This window comes from Heterocephalus glaber, unplaced genomic scaffold (assembly GCF_053883595.1).
Source record: "Heterocephalus glaber isolate CG9 unplaced genomic scaffold, H.glaber_assembly_v1.0 deba00001687, whole genome shotgun sequence".
Taxonomy (NCBI): domain Eukaryota; kingdom Metazoa; phylum Chordata; class Mammalia; order Rodentia; family Bathyergidae; genus Heterocephalus; species Heterocephalus glaber.
Genome location: NW_028258412.1, coordinates 12,502,378 through 12,523,157, shown reverse-complemented (window position 1 = coordinate 12,523,157; position 20,780 = coordinate 12,502,378). Strand labels below are relative to the sequence as shown.

The 20,780-nt window shown below is 37.7% G+C and overlaps 1 protein-coding gene across 2 annotated transcripts in view; it reads left to right on the top strand.

The window, feature by feature from the left end:
• Piwil3 (piwi like RNA-mediated gene silencing 3) overlaps positions 1 to 13,818 on the top strand; it is a 41,634-nt gene extending 27,816 nt beyond the window's left edge. For both annotated transcript variants that reach the window (XM_087197999.1, XM_021257340.2), the window contains 8 exons: positions 2,680 to 2,752; positions 4,448 to 4,648; positions 4,782 to 4,885; positions 9,135 to 9,205; positions 9,617 to 9,758; positions 10,293 to 10,418; positions 13,248 to 13,395; positions 13,576 to 13,818. In XM_087197999.1, the coding sequence (XP_087054125.1) occupies positions 2,680 to 2,752; positions 4,448 to 4,648; positions 4,782 to 4,885; positions 9,135 to 9,205; positions 9,617 to 9,758; positions 10,293 to 10,418; positions 13,248 to 13,395; positions 13,576 to 13,692 (982 nt within the window). In that variant the 3' untranslated portion in view covers positions 13,693 to 13,818. The remainder of the gene's footprint in view (positions 1 to 2,679; positions 2,753 to 4,447; positions 4,649 to 4,781; positions 4,886 to 9,134; positions 9,206 to 9,616; positions 9,759 to 10,292; positions 10,419 to 13,247; positions 13,396 to 13,575) is intronic.
• The last annotated feature ends 6,962 nt before the right edge of the window (positions 13,819 to 20,780 follow it).

Genomic DNA, 20,780 nt, shown 5'->3' with positions numbered 1-20,780 from the left:
ATTATTATTACATTGTAATATATAATGAAATAATTATACCACTCACCATACTGTAGGATCAATGGGAGCCCTGAGGTTGTTTTTCTGCAACTAGATGGTCCCATCTGAGGGTGATGGGAGATAATGTGTTGTTTATGTCAAGTCTCCTCTGTAATCTCATTTTGGTTGCTGTCCCTGCAGAAAACTTTGCTTCATATAGGTAGGATATTGGAAATGGAAGATGGATTTTTAGTGCTTTTGTGGCAATCTTAGGTTATTCTACCTTGACTTTAATCCAGAATTTATGAAGATTTGAAGTGGTCTCAAGCATATTTTTTGTTAGAGACTGAGTCTCACTATGTAGTTTCAGGCTGGCCTCAAACTCATGTCAGTCTTCCTGCCTCAGCCTCCCAAGTGCTGGAATTATCGAAGTGCTTCATCATGTCTGCTTCTAACATACTTTTGAGTCCACCATCATTTTTGATCTCTAGCAGTTGATCCTCTTCTAGCACAGACAAAGTCAGTTCACCTCAGTTATTCACAAATGGGCCTTGGATCCATTCCTTTTTAGTTTGGGGGTCTTTTGTAGTTGGGAAGTAATGCTCAAACTGTTTTGAAAGCTGAGATAGGTGATCCTGCACCATCTGGGAGAAATAAGGTCCTGGCTCACTCTCTTTCAAAATCTCTGGCAATGTCAGAAACATGTAAAAAATTCCAGTGTTCAGTAATCATCCGCATAATTCCAAGGTGATTTTGAATGCATCCATTTTGTCAACTTGAACACAGGCATTGTGACTTTGCTGAGCAGGTTGAATGTCACACGAGTAAACAAGTTTGGGACTCATTCTGAGTCACTGAAATGTGCTGCCGGTCATTGTTTTCCTAAAAGAAATTTCTGGAACAGTTCTCATAACTCAGAAACCCTGGCCAATGATCTTTCTTAGTAAAGGGTTTAACTTAGTAACACAGCCACTAAGAATAATGTTCTCAGTGCAGACACATTTGATGAAGTAGTGAGCTTCAATAATTGCTTCTGGCTTTTTTGTGTTCACATTGTTTTTCTTTTGCACAGCTCTAAATGCTTGTCTTTTAATGCAAGGTGCTTGGTCTCCATGTGGCAAAGCAGTTTTGAAAGTTTTATGGGTTTGTTGGGTAGCTGGTCACCACATTATACAAAGCAGGCTTGGAGAATGTGTATCCCCTGTTGCAATGAACCTGTAATTTACATAGGCTCATGGTATTTTCTTTAAAATGCCCCTCTCCCTCCCTCCCTCCCTCCCCTCCTCCCTCCCTCCCTCCCCTCCTCCCTCCCTCTCTCTTTCCCTGTCTTTCTCCCTTCCTTTCTCTCTTTTTTTGAGACAGGATTTCACTATGTAGTTCAGGCTGGCCTTGAACACACTGTGTAGCCTAGACCGGCCTTGAACTCATAGCAATCCTCCTGCCTCGGCCTCCTGAGTGCTGGGCTTACAGGCATGCACCACCACACCAGGCTTTAAATGCCACTTTCTTTTTGTTGGCAATGTTAGAGTCCTCTGCTATCTCATCACTGGATCTTTCTCCTTTTTCAAAGAAGCTCTTCAGAGATATTTGCTTTTTACTCTTTTTGGCTAGGGTTAGCATGTGGGCTTAGCAAAACTGTAACTGAGACAGTGCACAGTGGGAGAAAGAGGCACAGTTGGAAGTGGTAAATAAAATAATGAGTGGACCATGCGCAGACTAAAATAAGCATTGGATTCTGACTTTGAGACTACTAGCTGTACAGTTGAAATATATCAACTCACTTGCTGCTATACAGCCTGCCACCAGGTACAGTTTGTCACTTGCCACTCACTGATAGGGTTTTGGTATGAGTCTGCAAGCAATTTACTTATTATGCTCTCTGGAGTCACCCTTCTCCACTCATTTTTATCTGTATTTGTAGCCTCTCCCCAGTACTAGCATCACTACCTCAGCTCCAGCTCATGTCATCAGGCATTAGATTCTCATAAGGATCATGCAACCTAAATCCCTTGCATGTGCAGTTCACATGAGGCTTCATATTCCTGAGAGTCTAAGGCCACAGCTGATCTGACAGGAGGTGGTGCTCTGGCAGTAATGCAAGTGATGGGAAGTGGTTATACTACAGATGAAGGTTCACTTGCTGGCCCACTGCTTGCTTCTTGCTGGGTGGCCTTGGCCTCTGTCCTACAGGTAAATCAAAACTGTGGGGGCGTCCCTGGGACTGCAGGCACCTGGAGTTTTCAGTTCTCACAGTTGCCCCTGTGGCGTCTCCAGGGTGTCAGTTCCAGTTTAGGTTGCTTGGTTTGATACTGGTGCTATTTCCCTGGGAGCTTTCCTCTGATGAGTCTCTGCTCAGGTGAGCTATGACTCCCTGTGTTCACCTGTTTCTCCAATCTTGGGGGCAACAGTTTGCCCTGCGTCCTTACCACTGTTAGGGGTACTAGGAGAATTGTTCATTTTTTTGTCAGTAAGTCTGTTGAACTTTTTACTTGATGTTATGACTGAGTAGTGACTTCAGGCCCCTTACAAGGGGAACACAAACCTAAGTCTGTTTCTGTTTTTTGAAAATAAACTTTTAGCTGAAATGCTTATCTTGGCATTTTATAATGTCACATTTTTATATTTCATTCATTGTGTGAAAAGTTTTTTGTGTTCTTTGTTCATTCCCTCTTGACTATAGAGGATATACTTATTTTTCAGGTATGAAGTAAATGAGGACCCGAGCTCCTATATATCCACATTACGGAAATGTGTCACATCACATACAAACATGGTAAGTGTCTACTTATTATATGTGCATTCAATAGTGATTGTTCTAAAAATCCATTTTTATATATTTTAAAATTTGTGATGCTGCCTTTGCTTTATAAACTTGCAGTAAATGCACATATACCTCTGTAATATAGCTGAGTTTCATCTATGAGGCTGTCATTCTGTCTAAATCCTCCCAGCCACATTTATTGGGATGAATAGATACCACACACAAAAAAACCAGCCTCAGTTGCTGGCATCAGCTCTGTGTCCCCGGTTTTCTCTTGTCATAAGCCCTGTGATTGCCTCCTTAGACCCATTGAGTCTTTTTTTTTTTTTTGAGACAGGTTCTCACTCTGTAGTTCAGGCTGGCCTTCAAGTCACTATGTAGCCCAGGCTGGCTTTGAACTCGTGGTAATTCCCCTGCCTCAGCCTCCTGAGTGCTGGGATTACAGGTATGAGCCACTACACTCAGCAACCCATTGAGTCTTAAGCAGGAATATTTCTGTGCTCTCATCCAGCTTGACTGTGTCTTCTCAGGAGACGAGACCATGTTATCCCAGAAGCTGAAACTTTAGGTGGTCCCTAAGCAACAACTATGTTAGAATAATAAGAAGAAGAAAAAGAAAAAATTCTCAGAACTGAGAGGTCATGAAAGTACTATGCATCAAAACTTGTACGATGCAGCAAACAGATAATGGACTTACAACTCTCATAAATACATTCTCCTTGAATTTTAAAACACTCAGAAAGAGAAAACCAAAGTAAAGAAGAATGCAAAAAATAAAAGGAACAAAGCAAAAGCAAAAACAATATGGAAAAAATTGACAAGTTTAAAGCTGGTTCTTTGAAAATATTAAAATGTTATATCCTCAAGACTGAAGAAATAAAAGACTAAAGCTAAACATTAGGAACAAGTAGAGTTCATTACTATGGAGTCACTGGAGATGAAAGAAGTGTTAAAAGAACACCACAAGTTACTGTGTGTCAGTAAATTGAAAAATTGAAACAAGTAACTTACAGAAAAATACAAATAACTAATATGACAAAATATGAGAAAACAGTTCTTAATAAATGCAGATATATGCATTTGAAATTTCATATCCTTTCTAGTGAAAGAAGGAAAACTATAGTATGAGAAGTTCTTTAATCTGATAAAGGATGTCTACCAAAAATTTCTTACAGGCATCATGTTAATAGCATATTGCTGAGATGCCCATTGAAGTCAGGAACCAGTCTTCTAACTTCTTGGTGTCTTGCTGGAAGCCCTACCCAATCTTTGATGAAGCCTTGTAGATCAGGTGGTTTCCATGACTCTCAAGCTCGTTCTCTTATCAGTAAAATGGGGATAACAGTAGGTATATCAGTGGATCCTTAAAAGAATTAACTGAGTGAAGTAAAGTACTTAACAAGTACCGTACACAGAATGATCAGCCTGATCCTGTACCCTTCTGTTCGTCTGTCACACATCCTCATCAAGGAGTAAGTTCCTTAAGTGGAGTACTTAGGACAGAGTATTTTGCAAGTTGAAACAATTGGTGCACATTGCTGAAGTGACTGTCTTATAGCATTTTTCTCCTCCACACCCCACCTTTTAATGTCATGTGACTCGAGACCCTTCACCCCCTTAGACTCCAGTATTATCTTAATGGACTTTAGTTTGTTGGTGCTGTATCTCGAGATGGTTTTAAGAGTTTCACATTTGCTTGCTTTCAAGGTGGTTTGTATACTGCCTGATAGCGAGAAATACAGATATGATGAGATAAAAAAATTCCTGTGTATCCATTGTCCGGTCCCAAGCCAGTGTGTGGTAGCAGAGACCTTAATGTCTGGCAATACATTGCTGACCATTACTACGAAGATTGCCCAGCAGATGAACTGCAAGATGGGAGGAGCCCTCTGGAAGGTGGAGACAGGTGTATGTGGATTTCATTACATTCTCTTAATTTACATGGAGTAAAATTTAATAGTCCGTGTGTTTAATCTAATGATTAAGTTTTGCTTATATTCTGTTCGAACTCAATTCGCTATCTTTTTCTTTTAAAATGAAGTTACAGAAAACAATGTTCATTGGTATTGATTGTTTCCATGATATTGTAAATCGACAGAAGTCAATTGCGGGATTTGTTGCAAGCACCAACGAAGAATTAACCAAGTGAGTAAAGCTTTGGCAGCATTTAGTTGGTAGCTGTTTATGGTCCGAATAGAAGAAGTGGACCTGATTCATATTTGTTGACAGTTCAAGGGGTTGAGAGTTCACAAAAGTTGTTCTTAGCCATGTAGTCTCTTGACTTTCTGGCAAAGCGATGCTTCCAGAATATTTTGCATGGCTGGGAGGCTCCATGTCATTTTCTCTGATGCCCAACAGAGCACAGATATGGCAGTTCACAGCCCCAAAACTTGTCTGTTTCTGTATAATTCTTTGGGCCAGACAACTGGCACCACATTCTCTTCTGGATGGTCCTCCCCAAGCCCATGTAGGTGTGGCAGTGTCTATTTGCTTGTGGTTGGAGCACAGAGGGCCCTTGCGCTTTGCTGGCTGTCAGCTTCTGGCCAGTCTCAACTCCTGGAGGTCATCACATTCTTTCCACGTAGTCCCCTCCATCTTCCCACCACGCAGAGCATATTGTCCTTGTTTTGCCAGAGGTTCACAGGTCTAGGATCTTGACACATCCATACATTTCCATGTAGTGTACCTGCACATGGAGACTTGCCTCTATATTCTACACCTCTTTTTTTCCCAGAGCTCTTTTCACTTTCTGCACTTAGAGTAGAAACCATGTGATACCTTGAAATGAGTTTGCACACTCTTGAAGTTTGTAGTCCTTGTGCATTACGTGATGTATAACCCTCCAAAATCATCACTATGGCTTTAATGTTTGTAACCCACTGGAGTATAACTTCAGAGTAGTTTTTTTTCCAGGCATGAAGTAACTTTTTATTTATTGTAGACTCTGAGAGAAAAAGAAACCACTTCCATTTTTCTTGGCCTTGCTGCTAATTCAGATTTCTATGTCACTTTTTACAATGTATTTCTGGGTTACAAACTTGTGTATTCTTAATATAAACATATATTTCTCTATATAAAACAAGTATTTTAATATGTTACTATTTGTTTAATAACAAATAGTCATCTGTCAGTGAACTAGAAAGGTACAAAATTCACAGTAAATCTCAGATAGCTTGGTAATTACCCAGACAGCTTGTTTAAAAAGTTGCTAAAAATTTACGACTGTGAAATATTGATGGCTGTTTTATTTCCATGGAGTTTCAAAAGATTGTTAGTATATTTGTCTATAATTATGCATAAGACCTGAGTCTTCATAAATCAAACTTATATTCTAAGCCAGAATTATTACTTATAAATTGTGCTGGCTTTATCTTGTCTTCTAGCCCTTGATATTGGTTAAGTCCACAGTAAGGATCTTTGTCTTCTTCCTGTACATCTACTTCTTTAAAATTTTTCATAAAATACCATAGTGATCATTTTTATTGAATTTTACCACAAAATTCCAAATAAAGGAATTTCTTTGGTTTCAGAAATTCTAGAAGGAGAAGTAGGGAATGGAGGTAATTAACTTCGCAGAAACAGAAATCTTAATGTTTTCTTAATTTTCTAATTATTATTCCATTAGATCATGCCTTTATGTGTTCCTGGCAATATGTATTCTCGAACTTACTATCACAGCTTTGGTTGTGAGTGAATGGATTGTTCAAAGTCATGTTTGACTATAAAACAATGTATATTTGTTCCCTTCTAATGAAATTACCCTAGTGGCCGTCTTAAAAACACAAACAACAATTTCCCAATTTGTTTACCTAGATTATCTAATGTACCATATAATAATGTCTACCTATTAGGGAGAATGTGATATTTGTCTAAGTCTGGCTTCATTTGATGATCTCCAGATCCACTCATTTTCCTACAAAAGAGAAAATTTTGTTCTTCAAGGCTGAATCTCCATTGTGAATATATACCACATTTTCTTTATCCATTCATCTGTTGATGGACACATAGGCTGGGTCTATATCTTGGCTAGTGTGAATTGTGCTGCAATAAGCATGGGTATGCAGGTATCTCTGTAGTATGCTGACTTTAATTTTGGGGGGTATATATGAAAGAGTGGGATAGCTGAATGAGATGGTAGCTCTATTTTTAGTTTTTTTGAGAACTTCCATACTGATTTCCATTAACATTCTCACTAGCGGTGTAGAAGTTTTTCTTTTTCTCTGTATCCTTTCCAGCCTTTATTTTTTGTATTCTTGATGATAGCCTTCTGACTGGGGTGAGATGGCATCTCAGTGGTTTTTATTTGCATCCCCTGAATGGCTAAGGATGGTGAACATTTTCTCATACACTTATTGGCCATTTGTACTTCTTTTGAGAAGTGTCTCTTCAGGTCATTTGACCATTTATTGACTGGGCTATTTGATTTTTTTTTTTGGTGGTGTTTAAAAATTTTTTCCTATATATTGTAGATATTAATGCTCTATTGGAAGAGTAGCTGGCAAAGGTTTTCTCCCATTCTCGAGGCTGTCTCTTCACTCTATCACTTGTTTCTCTTGCTGTGCAGAGACTTAATTTGATGCTTTCTTATTTTTTGATTCTTGCTACTTTCTATCCTATTGCAGTTCTATTGAGGAAGTCTTTGCCTATGTCTGTGGCTTAGTATTTCCCTTAAGTTTTCTTTTAGCACCTTCAAACTTTCAGGTCTTATACTTAGGTCTTTGATCCATTTGGAATTGATTTTTGTACAGAATGAGAGATAGGGGTCTAATTTCAGTCTTTCGTAAATGGATATCCAGTTTTCCAAGTACCATTTATTAAAGAGGCTCTTTTCTTAATGTATATTTTTGGCTCCTTCATTCAGAATCAGATGGCTGTAGTTGCATAGGTTTATTTCTATGTTCTCAATTCTGTTCCATGGTCTGTGTCTGTTTTATGCTTGTGTCATGCTGTTTTTGTTACTATGGCTTTGTTGTATAGTTTGAAACTGGATATTATAATGCCTGAAGCCTTGCTTTTTTAGCTTACAAGTGTTTTGGTTTTTGTGTTTCTATATGGATTTTAGGATCGTTTTTCTAGTTCTATGAAAAATGTCTTTGATATTTTGATGACTGTATTGAATCTGTAGATGGCTTTTAGTAATATGGCCATTTTAATAATAATTCTGCCAATCTATGACCTTGGGGAGTTTTTTCCATCTTCTGGTGTCTTCTTCAGTTTCTTTCTTCAGTGTTCTGAAATTTTCATTGTAGAGGTCTTTCACCTTTTTGGTTACATTGGTTGCTAGGTATTTTAAAAAATGTAATGAATTGTTTTCTTGATTTTTTTTTCAGCTAGTCTGTTATTTGTGTAGAGAAAAACTATTGTTTTGATGCTGATTTTTATATCCTGTTACTGAATTTATCAGCTCTAAAGGTCTTTTGGTGGAGTTTTTAGGGTCTTCTATGTGTAGGATCGTATCATCCACAAACAAAGATAGTTTGATTTTTTCCCTTCCTATTTGTATCTCTTTTATTTCACCCTGTTGCCTAGTTTTAGCTTTAGCTATTGAATAGGAGTGGTGAGAGTGGGCACCCTTTCCTCATTCTTGATTTTGGCAGAGTTTTCTTTAAGGAAGGTCCATCTTTATTTCAATGGATGCCATCTTTTTCTAAGTCATTCTGATTCAATATAGTAACATTATTTTCTCTGATTTGCTTTTTGGAACTAGAAAATAATATTGGCATTCTTAGGGAGAAATTATCATTCATTGAGCAGATATTTTTGAGCCAAAATTTCCATGTCCAAGTGCTGGGAATTCAGCAATGAAAATGCAGAGCCAAAATCTTGATTGTATTTCTTGGAGCTTAAATCTTGATAAAGAAGCAGACAAAAACAAAAACAAGACATCCCATTGTGTCAAGTGGCCAGATGAGCTTACTATGAGGGAAAACACCTAGTAAGGAGATAGAAACTTATGACAACATATGATTTTACTGGATGTGTCAAAATGGTCATAGTAGCTGTCATGGTTACAAAGAAAGCTGCTTCCTCCAAAGATTAGTATGAATGAACCATTGCTCAAGACGTTGATCCCAAATCAGGGATGTCCAGGAACACTGAATTTTCATTTGACCACGTTCCTCAGTGGGTGGGACTACAGTAGTCATGCATATTAAAAACATGAATAATTTGTAGTAATGTTAGTAAGTGCTTCCATTTGCTTTCTGTACTTTTGAAAAATCTTATAAAATGCGGAAGATATCAGAAGAGACCAATACTTTTGATCTCTGTAGGGGTGCATAAGAATTGATCCTTAATTGGATACTGATAGTGATGTTTCTTCTTGGTAATAGATTAATTCAGAATTCAAATGATGATATTTTAAGATTCTAACTGATTTATTTCTCTGGAACAGATGGTACTCCCAATGTGTCTTCCAGGAACCTGGACAGGAGCTTGTGGATGGGTTGAGTAGCTGTTTGGAAGGTCAGTGTCTTGAGGAGGTTGGAATACCCAACTGTACGTATGGTAGTAGTTCTCTTAAAGTGGACATACTGCCCTCAGAGACCATCTAGTCATGGCTGAAAATATTTTTTGTTGCTGCACCTGGGATGGCAATATAGCTGGCATTTAGTCCAGTGGGTAGAGGGCAGAGATACTGCTCACTATCCTACTGTGCATACAGTACCACCATTACCACCACCAGAAAGCATCACCTGTCTCAAGATTTCCGTAGTGCTGTTGTTGAGAAATTCTGGGCTAGACTGAGGCTGTAGGTAGAGAAACTGTCGTGAGAGCTATAGCTCTAAAAGATGAGCCTAGACGTTGTCAAAAATAATACATGCCAGTTTGTTCCAAGTTGCACTTTATTTACGTGTGTTTTTGGTTTCCTTCCAGCTGCCTTAGATTCCTGGTTTAGAAATGTACAACAGCAGCCAGATTCTGTTGTGGTATATCGGGATGGCGTAGGAGATGGTCAGCTTCAGGCCTTGCTTGACCATGAAATACCACAGCTTGTGAGCCACTTAAGAAAGCATCAGTAAGTAGAGAAATTATAAAGCACAGAGTTTGTAAGCTGTGTGTTTTAGTCTATGGGAAAAATCTGTTTGGAGCAGGGGACCAATATAGTGAGCGATGAGAGGAGGAGCATAGTGCAGACAGTGGGCCTCAGTGGGTGGTGGGTAAAAGACAGTGCTTCAAGTCAGAGTTCAAAGCAGAATGAACATGGCAGTAGCAGATTGTTTTCCCCAGGTACCCTCAGTGGATTTTCTACATCTTCTCATTTCCTTTCAAGTCTCTGTGCAGCAGGGCTCCTTAGCCTCAGTGATTCATAGATGTCCATGAACACAGGTTGTGAGGAAGACTCTTCCATTAGGTTGTGGTTGGCTATGAGCAGACACTTCCTCATTTGCTGCTTTCATTAGGAATGTGGGGCTAGCACTGAACTGGGGTAAGTGGAGGGCTGCTGTCTACAGGATTTTTCATAAGTCCTAAAAGTATGGTGTCCTAACACCTTGAATGTTTGTGAGATGAGACTGAGTAAACATAGTGACATTTACTCTAATTTTTAAAGAGTCAAGCTAACTTTCATTGTGGTGAAGAAACGAATAAACACCAGATTTTTTGTTCAGTCTCAAGGAAGACTTCAAAATCCACCTTCAGGAACTGTTATTGATGTGGCATTAACCAGGGAGGAATGGTAAACGACTTTTATTTTTATTATCTGCATCTATACCTTTCTTTATTACTTCATCAAAATCACTTAATCCCAATATCTTCATCTTAAAAGCATTTTCTGATTCTTGACAATTAATTTGATTCTTTTCAGAAAATCTTGGCCAGGGATTCTTCATTTGGATTTAGAAATTGTGATTAGCCTTGTGGTTAAGTTTCTTTGTTAAATTTGTCTCTGTGACCAAGTGAAGGTTAATAGTGTGATCCCCAAACATCTTTATGAATGTGGAAGTAGAAAGTTACCTTTACATTAACAGTTTGGAGTCATTACAAATCAAATAATATGGAATATGTCCTATTAAAATGTTTGCCAGGTGTGGTGGTACCTGCCTGTAATCCTGGTACTGTGGGAGGCTGAGGCAGGAGGACTACAAGTTTGAGCCCAACCAGGGCAACTTAATGATTTAGTGAGAACCTGTGTCAAAAATTTTTTTTTATAAGGGCTGGAGATATAGCTGAGTGCAAAGGCTCTGGGTTCCATCACAGCCCCACAAAAATAGGTTATGTAATAGCCTGAGACAATTTTATATTTTTAAAGATGTTTACTACCTTTAAAGGCAACAAAAAGTTTTTCTTACAACATTTATCCTCTTAGAACCTGAACAAGTGAATGTTACCAAAGTAATATTAGTATTGAATAATCTACAAAATAGAGTTTAGTTATATATTGCATTATTATATATGGACATAATGTAATAATTCAGAGCAGTGATTTAGGAATTTTTTTTTTTGAGGAAGCAATCTACCATGAGTCACAATCAGCAGACAAAATGCTAAAGGGATTAGATTCATAAACTTTCAGATAATGAAATAGTTGCTGACATTCTATATTAAAATACATATAGAGACCAAGAGGATAAAAAATGGAAGGAAAGCCATTAGAAAAATAACTGAGTACTCTGAAAGGATGGAGGATTGCAAGTTTGAGCCTGGTCTGTGCAATTTAGTAACTTAGTGAGACCCTGCCTAGGAAATAGAAAGAAGGCTGGGACATAACTTTGTGTAAAGGCCCTGAGTTCATCCTCCAACACCACAAACAAAACAAAAAGCCCTAAGAAATTTGAATTAAAAGATCAATCAGATTTGGGTATCTAATAATGGTTCCTCTCTCTCTCTTTTTTTTTCCTTCCTGGTACCGGGAATCAAACTCAGGACCTATCACTTGTGAGGCAGGCACCGGGCCACTGAGCTAAATCCCCAGCCATCAGTATCTAATAATGAAACATAGTGAAAATGAAAAAAAAAAAAACCTCAGAGGAAGGCTTAAATAACAGATTAGACACAATAGAAAAAAAATAGTTAACTGGAAAATACATTCAAAAATTCCCATGATGCACTGGAGTACAATAAAGATAGGTGAGAGATGAAAAAAAAAAGAAAAATATAAGGTAAAATAAGATTTGCTATATATTAATAGAAATTTCTGTAGGAGATAATACAATATTTTATGAGAAGGGGGAACAATATTTAAATTGAGATTCTGAGCTCAGATTCAGGAATCATGGGATTTAAACAGGATCAATAAATATAAGTCTACACTTAGGATCATTCTAATGAAACTTCAGGGAAGCAGGCACAAGATTTTTTTTTCCTTAAATTCTTTTATTGGTACATTTTAGGTAAGCAATACATTTACATTTATCATTGGGTGAGGCACAAGGTTTTTTAAAAGCTGTCAGAGGAATAATATTTTTTTAAGCAATAAAAAAGTACTCAAGAGTGGGAACCAGAATACAGTGAAATAATATCTTTAAACTGCCAAAAAGTAATTATCAAACTGGAATTTGATACCTAGCTAAGCTATCATCAAGGGTGCCTGTGAAATACCAAATGCTCAGATAACCATATATTGTATATACACTAATCCACCAGACTCTCACTGAAAACACTACAATTTAAAGGTTGTATTTTAGGAAGAAGGAAATTGAACAAAAAGGAATGAGATTAAAAAAAAGCAGTGTTGAACAGTGATGCTGGAAGTATAAAAAAGCCTTGACTTTTTAGATGGTTACTTAATAGGGCACATTAAAGCAAGGTGGATCTAGAATACTGGCTATAATAAGAAAGAGTATATTAAAGTAGCCCTACAATACTGGCTATAAATAATATTTACATAGGGAAGGCATTATGGAGTTAAAGCATTTAAGATTAGTAAAATGATAGAGCTTCTAATTAACTTTACACATAAGTCAATAGGTAAAAGAGTTATAGGAAGTCAAACATGACATTTACAGGAACAGATGGTGGGAAATGAATTAAAATTAAAAGCAGAAGCACTGGCAGGAAGGGACTAAAGAAAAAGCAAATGAAAAGTATGATAAGCATAAACCATAAGACAGTGCAAATAATAATTCAGTATTTACAGTAAATATTGAGACGAACCTTACCAATTTCCTAAATCATTTGGAGTGTTTAAATGTACTGTGGTGATGCTTAGGGAGAAGTAGGAAGCCTTTGTCTTTGCATACAATCACTGTAAAATGCAGAGACCATATTTCTATGAAATATGACCAAATGAAATGGGCCAATTTTATCTCTTCCTCTTGGCATAAGCACCTTTATTTTAAGTCTGAATCACAGGAGAGTTTTTACCTATGTCAATGACTTAGCTGTCTTTTATGGATTTGCTTTGTTAGATCATTGTTTGCCAATTAGACAAGCTTCTAAATTTAAAGGAAACTTTGTCTGTGGAACAGATTTCTGTAACAATATATTAAATGTTTTTGCTTCCAGTACTAGAGATTATCACATTTCTTCTAAAATAAACTAATACCCACCTGTTGTATAATTTCAGGTATGACTTTTATATTGTGAGTCAGTCCTCCAAGCATGGTACTGTTACTCCCACTCATTATAATGTTATCTACGACACAATTTGCTTGGACCCAGATACAGTACAGCGTTTAACTTACAAACTATGCCACATGTACTATAACTTCCCAGTAAGTATTGTCTCATTGATTTTTTTCTTCCAATCTATAAAAGGTATTGTTCAAAACTGAGCAAAATTTGAACTTCTGAATTGAAATCTATGAAACTAAACTTAGAAAAAGTAGATGGAAGGGCAAGTATAAGGTGATATAAAGTTAAAAAATAAACTTCTATTTTTCTTCTTATAAAAGGGCACCATTCGAGTTCCTGCTCCTTGCCATTATGCCCATAAACTTGCTTACTTCGTGGGGCAAAATATTCAACAAGAGCCGCATAACTCACTATCAAACTGTCTCTATTACCTTTGAGCTACAGAGAAAGACCTGATATGATGCAGAAAACCACAAGTGGTACATTTATTATTTTTTCCTTTTGAAGCTGGACATCTGAAATATTTTCCTAGATTGGCAGCTAGATTGTAATTTTGATTGGAAATAGGGGAATGTTGAATAGTATCAAAGAGATGGCAAAGCAGAAAAGAAAATTGTGCTAATATTTAGCAGGAAACTCCAAAATGGTACTTGCGGCTGCTTTTTATGTCACAAATGCCACATGAGGCAATTGAGTGTGACTGAGAAGTTGTATTTGTTCAGAGTTTTGGGTCTGTGTTGAGAAAAACTGGAGTGGACTCACTACAGTTGGATTCAGTGATGTGGTCTACTTTCAGTACTACTCACTGACTTTACACAAGATTGACTTTCTGAAGGGTGGGGGTAGGGAGAGAACAGACAATAAAGATTTTGTGTCTTCCAAGTTACCTTTTTTTTTTGGTACTGGGGATTGAACTCTGGGACCTTGTGCTTGAACCACTGAGCTAAATCCCTGGCCCTCCAATTTACTTTTCAAATGTTAAAAAGATTTTATAACTAAATGTGCCAGGACACTTTGCATTACAAGCAGTGTCACTCTGATCATTGAAAGGATTAGTCATCCTAGGGTTAGCCTGGTGATTTAAAAATTGGCAATTTAGGAATGTGGAAACATTTTTCCTCTTTTTCCACAAAGACAGGAAATTAAGAACTCCTTAGTCTTTCTGCTTCTGTTTCAAGTGTGATATTGTTAACTGCAATACGATCAGAAGAATCTTAAGTAGATGTTTTAGATGAAGCCATCTGCTTTTCCAGAAAGCAGATACATTTTTCTCTCCCCTTAAAACTATCTTTAAATAGACTCCAAACAGTGTATTATGAGAACTTTGTTTTCCTGGAGTCCTAAGGAGAGTGTTATTTTGGGAGGGGGAAGGACTAGCTTCAAAGATACTAGAAAGAGTATATTTGAGAACAGTATGTTTGCTTTGATTCTATGTTGATGAATTTACATTTACAACTTGAACTTGTTTTATAAAAAATAAAATTAAATCATTTAAGAAAATATAATCCAGGTAAAATTGCACTGAGCAGTACTACCAAGAGTGGTAAATGTAATGGAAGAGGTGGCCCATGATTAAAGATGTGCCCTAGCAACATGTTCTTTTCTGAGGTTAGAATTTGATTTAGGATATTACTTTCTAGAAATCTGAGCAAGTACTTTGGGAGGAAAAAATGGAAAGTTATTAAAATGTAGTGAGTGTTTTCTCTAAGTGCAGTATGTACAAATATCACTTATTCCTAGTACTGTTAAATGATGTAATTCAATAAAATACTCATGTTAAAATCATAGATTTGAGTCTTACTATCTGTAGTGTGCTTTTCTTAGCTTTCTTCTTGTGTTTATCGGTAATAGAAATTGAACCCAGGACCTTTACCCTGAGCCACATACCCTCCCTCCCCCCACACCCTTTTTATTTTTAAAAATTTTTTTGGTACCGGGGATCGAACTCAGGACCTTGCCCTTGTGAGGCAGGTGGCGGCACCACTGAGCTAAATCCCCGGCCTCCCCCACCCCTTTTTTAGAGATCAGATCTTGTGGAGTCACTGGATTGTCCAGGCTAAGCTTAAATTTATGATCTTCCTGCCTCACTCTCCTGGAGTACTGGCTACAGACGTGTGCCACTATGCCCTACTCTTTCTTAGCCTTCTTAATCTACTGATTAGAGAAAATTGTTGCTTTTGTAAGAAAAATGGAAATATTGCTCAGACCAGGGAACTATCTCATTAGCCTATTAGTGTTTTACAGATTAGGTGAAGGAACTTTGAGTATTTAATATTTCCAAGTATTTGTACCACAGTGCCTCAGTTTCCCATTGCGGAGCAAGTGTTGGGGAGTGTGACTTAAAGGCAGGAATGTGTTGGCCTGTGTAGTAATACAAATAATGTAAGGAAATAGACTTTCTGACTGTGGCAATAGTAAATAATATACACTGGGCTCCCCAGGTCAGGGGATTCAGCATCCATGGTTCAACCAACCCCAGATTGAAAGTATTTGGAAAAAATTGTATACTGAATATATACAGACTTTTCTTGTCATTATTTCCGAAGCAATCTAGTATAACAATTATTTTTGTTGTATTAGGTATTTGTAATATGGAGATGATTAAAATATATGAGAAGATTGTCTAGGTTATTTACAAGTACAGTGCTTTGTATAGCAGATTTGAGCACCTGCAGATTTTATGTTTTCAGAGGTCCTGGAACCAATTCCTCCAAACACCAAGGGATGATTGTATGTCAGTTCTCCCACTGGGTACAGCTCAAAAAGCTGGACAAAATATTAGAAAAGAATATTGACAAGTATCATAGATGTCAAAACCAAGAAGAAAACTGTACCAATATCCAGCAGAAGGAAACCCAGAAAGTGACCTTGGTATTTGGTACTGCCACAGGAGGCAATTAAGTGGCTGAGAACTTGGATTTAGTTAGATTTATTGGTCCATGTTGAGAAAAAGCAGAATCCAATACCTACCTGTATGGAACATTGTCCGTGACTTGCACTCTTCCTTTGAGACCATGCACCACATACCATAGGTTGAGCTAGAAATAGACAAGACCTCCCAGGTTCAGAAATCAGACTGTCAGTCACCCACAGTCATCAGCTGGAGCTAACAAAATCTCTCTATGGGATAATAACTTCTTCGACATCAATCTATTTCTAATATTTATCTTTTGGAATATACAGTACTCAGAGATAACCAGATATAAAGAGGGCAAGAAGTCAAAGCTGAGGGAAACAAGAACCAATAGAAGAGGAACTATAGGGGCTAAAATGATGTGAGTTGTCAACACAGAGCATTCCAAGAAGTAAAAGGAAAATCTCATGAGAAAACTGGACAAATGTGGTTGAATGTCTGCTGCTGCATCTCTTGATGCAAACTGGTGTCTTCATCCCCTTTCTTGGTTTCTTCTTTACCTTACGTCATAGATATAAATTTGTTTTCATTTATAGGTTCTCCCACCAATAGTTTTTTTCCTGATTCATTATTTCCAGGGTCTTTTGAATAGTGTGACTGTTGGAGATGTTTTTCAGAGAATACGATGTTTTTTTTGGATTTCTGCCTCCAAGAAGCTAGCAGCAGAGGTATCACACATGAGTGACACATCTCATAGATGGCTACTGCTGTTGTCTTGATGAATTAACCTCTTTGTCATTAAATTACTGTAATATTTTTCTGAAATCTACTTCATATTATACTATTATTTGGTTCTTAAATGTTCCCCAAAGGCACATGTCCCCACAGGCCACAGCTTGGTATTGGCCTGTAGCACTAGTTGGAGGAGATGGAGCCTCTAAGAGGTGGGGCCTTGTGGCAGGTTGTCAGTCACTGGGGCAAAGCTCATGAAGGGGACAGTGGGACCCCAACCCTTTCCTCTTTCTTTTTTGCTTCCTGACCATAAAGTGAGTGGCTTTGCTTTGCTACACGCTTTCATTACAATGTGCTGCTTCATCACAGGCCCAATGTAGCCAATTGGTATGGACCGAAATCTCTCAAACTGTGAGCCCAACATGTTTTCTAAGTGTATTTTTTTCTAGGTGTATTATCTCAGGTATCTGTTTCAGTAAGACAGCCAACTACCACACCTTGTTTTAATATAGCTTTTCTTTGAATTAGCTTTTGCATACTTTCATCTTTTCACTTCAAATTATCTATACCTGTCCATCTACTACCTATCTAAAATGGAATCTTATAGAAAGATTCCATTTAAGGTTGGCTTTGCTTGATATCAGTGTGATGATTGTGCTCCCTAGATTCCAAGTCCTGCCAGTTGCCATATTTCACAACGGTTGAAGTCTCTGTTAATGACTTCCCATGTTGTCTTCCTTGCTCAGGACTCAGTCACTACTCTTGGAATCCATTATGGGCTTCCCAACTGTGTGAAGCTTCTCTAGGGAGAGTCTGACAGGGTCCTGTGCCGGTCTTTAGCCAACCATCCGTCTTTGTCCCAAATCTAATTCCTCGAGTCTTTCCTACTTTATAAACATGTCTCAAAAATGAAAATAACGCTGTGGGTTTTTCTAGTTGCAAGGCCTTGATGCTCTCCAAATACAGACCTGTTTGGGCCAGTACTTCTGGTCAGTGGAAAGGCTTGTTTTGTTGCCCTCAAGTATCAGCAGTCATGCTGAGCCACAGGCAGTCACCACAGGAACCAGGTCTCACTCACTACTAACCATGGATGCTTTCATAGCCCATGGAGTCCTTACCTACTGAGCCCTTTTTTCTCTTTGCATTACACATGGGTTCTCAAGTGGATGTGAAGAGTGTCCACTACCTGGTCACTTCCCTTCCCTGTTTCTCTTTGACAAGTGCTACACACCATTCATGTGTGCTGCCAGCAGCCTCGCCCTTGACACTTTTGTCCCATGAGTCCACCTACAGAGTGACTCAGTTGTTGTAGTTTATTCTGGCTCACAGATTTGGAGGTTTCATTCCACAGTTGGCCCATGGCTTTTGGGTCTGGTGAGGCAGCACATCGTGGTGGGAGAGCATGAGAGGAATCCCATTCACCATACGGCCAGGAATGAAAAAGAGGAGACTGGTGTTACTGGCAAACTCCCAGTAACCTCCCACTAGGCCCTACCCCTAAATGTTTTTACCACCTTCCAATGGGGCCAAGCTGAGGACCAAGCCTCTTAATGCAGGGGCTGTCTGGGAGCATTCCAGATGCAAAATATAGCATTCTGCAACTTTATTCTTTTTCCAGATTAGCTATTTGGGATTTCTTGTTATTCTGTATGATTTTCAGGGTTGCTTTTTACTGCAGAAACAGTATTGAGATTTTTTTGTGATGGTAGGATTTCATTCTTAAGGCTGAATACTAACAGTAAAGAATGTACGCATCTCCTACAACTCAAAACACCCAAACAAAAAACCCAACCCCCCCAACAAAACAATTTAAAAATAGACAAAAGACTTGCTTGAATAAGATATTTCTCCAAAGAAAACATATAAATGGTTACCGTATATATGAAAAGGTGCCAGACTTTACTAATCAGGAATATGCAGATCAAAGCTATCATGCAGTATCTCTCACTTGTTAGAAAGGCCATTCTCAAAGATGAAAACTAACAAGTGCAGGCAAGGATGTGTAGAGAAGGAACACTTGTCTACTGTTAGCATGTATGTAAACTGGTACAGCCATTAGGGGAAACAGTGTGGACTGGTTCTTTAAAAAATTTAAAACAAAATTACCATATGATCCAGAAATCCCACTACCTGGTATATATCAAAAGTACCTGAAATCAGTATGTCAGAGATAACCTGCAAACTAATGTTCACTGCAGCGTTAGTCACAATAGCCAAGATCTGACAACAACCTAGTGACTAACAGATGAATGGAATAGAGAAAATGGAATGTTTTCAGCTTTAATAAAGGAAAAAAAATCCCCCTATTTGCAATAGTGTGAATGAACCTAGAGGGCATTTATGAAGGATCTAAAAGAGTCAAATTCATAGAATTAATAGAGCAAAATGGTGGTTGCCAGATGCTGGGAGGAGAAGGAAGTGGGGAGTTGTTCTTCATCAAGTATAAAGTTTCAGCTAAGTAAGACAAGTACTAGACATCAGCTGTACCATATTATATGTATATCTTGCAGTATTGCATTATACACTCATAATTTTTTGGGGGGTATTGGGGATTGAACTCTAGACCTTCCACTTGGGAGACAGGTGGCGGAACCACTAAGCTAAATCCCCAGTCCCTACACTCACAATTTTTGAGTGGGTAGCTCTCATGCTAAATGTTTTTATTGAAAACAGCACAAGGAAATATTTGGAGGTGATATGTATAATATTTTGGTTATGGTGATGGTATCTCAAGGTATACATACGTCCAAACTCAGTATATATACTCTAAATGTGTGCCATTTTGTGTGTGTCAAAGCTTTGATAAAGCTTAAAAATGTAAATAGGAAGAAATGTATGTTCATAGGTTTGAATTATTTTTGTTTAGATGCCATACTGTTTTAATCAATTTACAGGTTCAACAAATTCCTATAAAAATTCAAGCTGCCTTTATTGCAAATGCCAACAAGATGACTTAAAATTCACGAGGAAATGCTTGGGACCAAATGTAGAAAAATGATTGAAAAATAAAATAAATAGTAAAGTTGGAAGACTTATACTTTACAATGTGAAACTTTAATACAAAGCTACAATAATCAAGACCACATGGTATTGGCATGAGTATAGACACATAGATCAATGGAATAGATCACGAGTCTGGAAATAAAATCCTCACCTTGACAGTTCATTTACAAAAAGGTGGCAAAGCCATTTAGTGGGAAAGAATAGTCTTTTGAGAAATGGTGTTCTTTTTATTCTTTTTAATGTATAACTGGATACCTACATGCAAAAATGAAGTGGGGCCTATACCTGATACTAAATACAAAAGTTAATTAAAAATGGATCAAAGGGCCAGGGATTTAGCTCAGTGGTTCTGGCGCCTGCCTCGCAAGCGCAAGGTCCCGAGTTCAATCCCCAGTACCAAAAAAAAAAAAAAAAAATGGATCAAAGCTGAACATGATAGGAATACCTATAATCCTAGCACCCTATGAAGCTGAGGCAGGAGGATCACAAGTTTAAGCCTAGCTGAATGACTTAGTGAGACCCTGTCTCAAAAATAAAAAGGCTGGGGATGCAGCTCAGTGCAATGGCCCTGAGTACCACTAAGTTAATTAAGTACTAAAATATGAATTTAAAAACTGCTAAAACTAATGACATGGTATTGTTAAAAATTTTAAACTGTATGCAAAACTCAATTGTTTTTCTATGTAAAAGCAATAAACAATCTGAAATAAAATGAATAAAAAGCAGCACTATTCATAAAAAAAAATGCAAAAATAAAAAAGGCTGGGGTAGCCCAGTATAAAGGCCCAGGGTTCAATCTCCTGTACTGGGGAGAAAAAGATTAAAGACATAAATGTTATTAACCTATCAAAATCTTTTGAAGTAAAATAAGAAGGGTAAATCTTTGTGGCCTTGGATTTGGCAGTGAATTCTTAGGCATGACACCAAAGGCACAGG